The 6,673-nt window shown below is 46.6% G+C and overlaps 1 protein-coding gene across 1 annotated transcript; it reads right to left on the reverse strand.

Moving 5' to 3' along the window:
• Positions 1-280: 280 nt before the first annotated feature.
• Positions 281-4,874, reverse strand: LOC119274388 (ubiquitin domain-containing protein DSK2a-like). The gene is made up of 8 exons (XM_037555088.1): positions 4,637-4,874; positions 2,439-3,173; positions 2,026-2,315; positions 1,830-1,943; positions 1,695-1,753; positions 1,525-1,553; positions 738-830; positions 281-650 (listed from the first exon to the last, which is right to left on the reverse strand). Exons 1-8 carry the CDS (start codon positions 4,872-4,874, stop codon positions 502-504), a joined length of 1,707 nt encoding a protein of 568 aa, XP_037410985.1. The 3' UTR covers positions 281-501.
• Between the last annotated feature and the right edge of the window lie 1,799 nt (positions 4,875-6,673).

Here is a 6,673-nt window from a genome sequence, read left to right on the forward strand (position 1 = left end):
TTGCAGCAGATTAGGTGGTGTTTTGTGCAACAAACGCAAAGAATAGGTTTTCTATACAAATTTGACCCCAATAGGTGATGGTTTGTGCAATTTTCTTCGCACGGGAAATTAGCATCTGCAAAAAATTATTAACCCACTCATCTTTAAACCAAGACGATCACAGCTTTCCTACTCTTTTACCGCATGTGGGAAAAAGATTAAAAAAAACTGAGCAAAAAACGTGCACCTACATTGTTGGGGTTTCTATTGTGTGTGCATCTCAGAAAAAAGATGGGTCGACTTGACACTTGGAAAACTAGAGCCACATTCTTTGCGGTAACACCGGATCATCTGATATGTATGTACATCAATCCAAATTGTCAATACAACTCAGAAAAAACAAAGGCATGACGACCATGTACGGGAAAAAGTTAACTGTATTATTCCGTCTTTTTTACTGTAGACGGACACTGCCTGTTGGCTAAAACAGGGAGATTACGGGCAGCATCTGGCTCGTTTTATCTACTGGCCAAAGTTCCCGAGAAGGCGCTCCACAGCAGCATGTACGTTCCCAGAAGTGGCCATCAGTGCCCGAATATTCTCTGCGGTGTCAAAGAACCCCATTTCTTGGAGCTGGCCAAGTTGCGTTGCATAGAGTTCCTCCGGTGGCACTGAAATTTTGAGAACAGGGAAACTAATATCAGCTGACGGAACGCAATAAGAGCAGGCAAATTCTCAAGACGGCAGCGCATACAAACCATTGGAGGCATTTGGTACACCTAAGCCACCTCCAGCACCAAGCCCACTAAGCATGCCCATCAAGGTGTCCAGACCAACATTTCCCCGCGTGCCTGTATTTGTTGATAAAATGTGTTTATCTAGACAGAACTTAAGATCTCTGCACTGCACATCTAGTTTTGCTTCAGAACTGAGCACTCTGCAGTCAAGACTACGTACAAATTCTGTTCAATATCCAGGTAGCACCGCAAAGCAGCTGGACAGTAGATCAGAGACATTACAAATAAAAATGGCTCAATAGCGGTGGTATCAAGGTGCATGTAACTACAATCTATTTTTCAGTTAACAAATCCAAATGAGTGGAACAGTATTTTGGTCAGAGGCAACCCATTTCCATTGAAGAAACGTATCACATGATTCAGAATCAGGAACGCATCGATAATTGACTGTAGGCCAAATGATTCTGTGAATTTCCAACTTCTAATGTTTAATTCAGTAATTATCTTGCAAAAAAGAAAATCGCCTTAGTAGTTTCGAGTTATCAATGACAGGTAATGATTCTAATGCCACAACAGTATATCCTAACAAATCACGGAGCAGAAACTTTATGAACATGAACCAAGCAGAGTGTGTATAGAAAAGCAACTCTTGCCACAGGAGATCGTTTTTTTTTTTTGCAGGAACACAGGAGATCAACTACAAACAACATAAGAGAACTCTGGAGCATTCACATCAAACCTGACATCGTAATCCATATCAAGGAAGAAGAGATTGTGCATAAAGAACATAATAATCAAGAACAATTACCTGTGCCATTGCCTCCTAGGTTACCAGCCCTGAAAGAAAAAAAGATGACTCAGCAAACGCATAATTGCACCCTCAAAAAATGAACATAACTGCACTTCATAATCTCCATTTCATTTAATTTCATAAAAAAAGGGGTGATACAATGATGCTATTGAATTAGAGTTACTCACTGGCTAGGTTGATTTTGGCCAAGCTGTGATGACAGTGTCTGCTGGAATGAGAGTAATTGCTGCGCAGAACAAATACAAATTATCATAAAATAAAATACGAGAACAGTTGTTAACTTGCATCGCAACAGATTTTACCTGCAAAGCCTCTGGGGATGCCATCTGGCGAAGAAATTCTGGGTTTTGGAACATATCCCTCAACTGAGTGTTTGACTCCATCAGGCTACGTGCATTTGGGTTCATGCTAAGCAACTGTGGGACAAGCAAATGTTACAGAATGATCCAAGGTCATCTCCAAAAATCATAAAAGAACTAGTTTTGAAAAATATTGGACCTGGTTCATTGACTGTGGGTCAGACATAATGTTCTGCATCATCTGCATCATAGCAGGGTTTTGCAGCATCTGACTCAAAAGAGCAGCATCAGGTGGACCACCAAGCATACTCCCCAAATCTGCTGAACCCAACCCTCCTAGACCACCTGCAGCACCAGTTCTTGCATTCCCACCAAGACCACCGAGCAGGCTGCTCAAATCTGCTGAACCCAGCCCTCCTGGGCCACCAGTTGCACCAGCCCTGGTACTAGCAGCAGGACCTGACCGTGGTGTTCCTTGCGCACCCCCAGCTGGGAAAATAAAATTGTATCACAGGCAATTATCAGCAGCAGTGAGAATAAAAATACTACCACATGTAATTATCAACATTCAACAACAAAACAAACAAAAAACTCTAAATAACTAGAACCTACCATTGTTGCTCCAGGGGTTTGGAAGTGGATTAGTATTTGGAACAGGGGTTCCTGTTGTGGACTCTGGGCCGGTAATTGGAGCATTTGTAGCAGCATTGCCGGCTTGGTTAGGCCCCTGATTTCCAAGAAGAGCTGCAAACGGGTTAGAGGCCGGGGTGCCTTCCCCACCCCCTCCCATTGTTGTTGCATTAAGAAAAGGCTCCTGTACAGTTTCATACATACGCCGGAGCATATTAAACCCTTCAGGGGAAGCTTCAATGTTGCTCATTGCTCTGTCTGTGTTCCGCATCATCTCCCTCATAATTTCAGGGTTTCTTGCAGCTTCAAGGGTCTGGCGGAGAACACTAGGGTCATTGAGGACATGAGCAAGATCTGGATTCCGATCAATAATATCACGCATTTGTGGATTATTCATAATCATATTGCGTATTAGATCAGGGTTATTCATGAGACTCTGCATCATTGGCATGTTCATTATCTCCCTCATAAGGTTGGGATTCTGGCTCAACTGTTGCTGCATTTGATCTAATTCCGGAAGTCCAGCCCCAAATAAACCTGCTGGCCTGCCACTAGCAGCTCCAGTAGCACCAAGGCCTGGAAATAAGCCTCCAAGACCACCTGCAGGGCCACTGGTAGGAGTAGTTGAAGCTTGGGGGCTTGATGCAGCAGGTGCTCCTGATGCTGCTGGTTGGGCAACGCCTCGCACCAAGTGAATGGTGTGATCTGTCTCAACACCTGGAAAATACAAGTAGCATAGAAAAATGCTTAATAACACAGAGATCTAAATGACAGGTCAACATTACCATAGAAAGAACGAATGCATTTGCATCCTTGCATGTGCCAAAACCATATACAGGAGTTTGTAATATAGTAAGATAGTGCAACTTGCTACTATACCGCAAATCATCGTTCATCTCATCATACAATAATTTGCTAATAACCAACCAAATAATTACATTTTGGAACAGAAGAAGCCAACTGTTACAGACTCATACAAGAATTACCAGTTTTCTCCCAAAATAAATAAATAAAATCCAAAGATGGAATTTAATGTTTTTTCATGAAAAGTGTTAGTGATGCAACAAATTCATTGGAAAGCATTTGCTCCATGCAAGGGCATGTAGGCATGTAGCATCTGCCAGTCTTTTGCAGACTGTTCCCTGCATTTTCCCAACACGAAGTGTAGCATTAGTGCCCTATGTGTGTGTGATTCTGAAATATAATAGTCAAAAAATACGGAAACATGCCATAACTCCAGTGACTGTGGTTGTACGACACTATTTTTTAAAATAAGAAGTCGACCATTTAGGAACAAAAAACATTATGCATTTTCATTAGGATTCAACTATAAACTCCACAGAAGGCTTTGTCAGTTTACCAGAATACAGTGACTTACTAACAATAAAGGGCAACCTGGTGCATGTAGCTCCCGCTTGCGCAGGGTCCAGGGAAGGGTCCGACCACTTTGGGTCTATAGTACGCAGCCTTTCCCTACATTTCTGTAAGAGGCTGTTTCCAGGACTTGAACCCATGACCTCATGGTCACAAGGCAGCAGCTTTACCACTGCGCCAAGGCTCCCCTACATTTTCAGTGACTTACTAACAATACATCAACAAATTTTGCATACTTCCCCAGAGTAACATAAAGTTTACACACTGAACAATCAATTGACACAAATTTACTACACTCTACAAACTACAGTCAACAATCAAACACTATGCCAAAATTCACACACAAAAATACTGGAACTTCCTTATGATGATCCTTAAGCTAACATACTAATTCCCCACTCCACCTCAAGCAAATCCAGTAAATCTCTTTAGATTTCACCTGTAGCTATGTAATGATACATGCACAAGTAACGGAAGCTAAAATCCGTAACGCTTGGAATTAAATTCATGCCGCGACAAGGGAAGCTTCCTTCAGCTTCACCTTCTTCTATGCTATATAAAACATGTACGCCAACGGTATCCGTTATCACTAACACACCGCACTCTCTACCGGCATCAACCAGTCACCCGTGTAGTACCGGCTAACGCGGCACATAAGCATACCGTTGCATCTGATCCACACCAGCACGCTCCCAACCAACAAACGGGCATTGCAAATTTGCAATTCACGCACGGGGCCGGCCAATTCGACCCCACCGAAGCCAAACCGCGACCCTATTCCCCGTATCCATGTGGTGTGCACGCACCGTAGCTTTCTAGGGTTTGCTCGTCCTTGAGGATCCGGCCCTTGTAGATCAGGCGCTGCTGCGGCGCCGGCACGTCGCAGCTGGCGGCCACGGCCTCCTTGAACGCCCCGACCGTCTCGCCCAGGTCCGCCTGCAGGGTGAACTTGGCGCCGTTGGCGCACCGGATGTTGAGCGTCGCCCGCGCCCCCGAGGGCGGGGACTCGCTCCCGGCCCCCTCGCCTTCGCCTGCTCCGCCCATGCCCTCGGCCGAGGCTCGATCCGGTCGGGTCAGGGGGCGTGGGCTGCGATTGGGTTCTGCCGTGTGCGCGTGAGCTTTGCGAGTTTTTTTTTCCCTCTTACCTTCCTTCCCTTGCTCGGAGAGAGAAGAAAGAGAGGAGAAGAAGAAGCAAATCGGCCGCGGACGCGAGGCATTTAACGGCGGAGGGCGCCGCGGGGTAGGGGTGGCGGACGGCGTGGATTCGTTGCGTGTGGTGGGGGCGCTGTGTGATACCGGGTGGGGGGTCCTTGTGGACCGCCACCGCAAGAGTCGGTGACCAGAAGGTTCTAGGCTTCTAGCGTTCGAGTCAGGGGAGGGTGTTCCCTATTCCCACTGGGACCGAACGGGTCCGTGGAATTTTCGGACGGATTGTGCGAATCTCAACGATTCCACGTAGTAGTGTACAGACTGGCTCTTGGGTCATCTTTGCTCCCGGAGGTGATACGAGGCCAAAATCACTGTGTTTTGGCTCATGGCAGCATCGCACCCATTCATACTCATCCCTGAACCGTTTTGCCCCACGTTCCCTTCTCATCCCTTGGAAAGGTGATCTGGGAGGCCATCGTTTTGCCCCCATCTCCGTTGGCGCGGCCGTGGGTCCTCTACCCCTCCGGCAATCACTCCAGCGACGAGAGGCGAAGGGGACCCTGGCGTTGTTGCTCCGACGAGTAGTTAGGCTGGGCTTTGTTCTTCACAGAGGTGGCGCATCGGTGGTGGGATCAATGTCATGTCAGAATAATTTGGCTTTATTTCTTCCCCGCCGATAGTGTTCTAATCAATGATGCTGGGAACTTGGGAAGCAGGTGGCCTCTTTGTCTCGTCAGTCATCGGATCTGGCGGTTTTAAGTTGTGTCGGGTGGTGTTCGGCGTCACCCGGTGGCGGCAGCTGCGGCCATGGCAGAGTGTACGGAGGTTCTGAAGTGGGATGTGCAAAGGGCAGGGTGTTAATCTGCTCTTCCTTCTTTTGTTCTTTGCTCTTCTCCTCGTCTTTTTCATCTAATGAGTTGGCAGTTTCATCAATTTCTTCTTTCATGCAAGTCTGCAAAATATTAGTTTCTTATAGGGCAGCAGAGATTCTCTCAATAAATTCTTTAATATAAGGTTTTTTATGATAGTGCCCTTGATTCCTTAATTGTGCTCAATTGTCCCCATGCTCTACACTTTTGCTCACTTTTCCCCACCCTCTTATCTGAAACTCTCATAAATGGTCAAACAGGAAGTTTGCCGTCGGGTCAATGGCTTCATCATTAACTGCTAACGAGTGGGCCGCTTAGGGCCGGGTCCTCTTTTGACCGCTATGTGCTGACGAGTGGGGCCGCAAGGAGACACGTCGGAGCAGCTTGTCTAAAACAGATCGAGCCACTCCCCCATCACCCCGTCCCGCCTCCTCCTCCGTTGACGATGTTGTGCCCTCCACCATCTAACCCTATTTCGTTCATCGGCGACGCCACGCCTCTGCCACATCAACCCCCCCCCAAATCTGGGATTAAGAAGTGATGTTGGGGGAGGACGCCCTATGGCCCATCGACCGTGGAGATGATTGGGCCGAATCGGAGGCGGATAATTCATAGATTCCATATGGGTAAGCGTCGTTTCCCCTCAATTTGATGAGCAAACTCGTAAATTAGGCAGTATTTGACCACTGGTCGCTTGAATCATACCAATTTGGGTTGCTGAATTTTTCATCCTTTATGTCGACCGAATAGGATTGATCATGTGCTTGCTTTTCGGCTGGCGGTTAGAATGGAAACTAGCATGCTACGCGGTTGCATTTGGTGTGT

This window comes from Triticum dicoccoides, chromosome 1A (assembly GCF_002162155.2).
Source record: "Triticum dicoccoides isolate Atlit2015 ecotype Zavitan chromosome 1A, WEW_v2.0, whole genome shotgun sequence".
Classification (NCBI taxonomy): Eukaryota; Viridiplantae; Streptophyta; class Magnoliopsida; order Poales; family Poaceae; genus Triticum; species Triticum dicoccoides.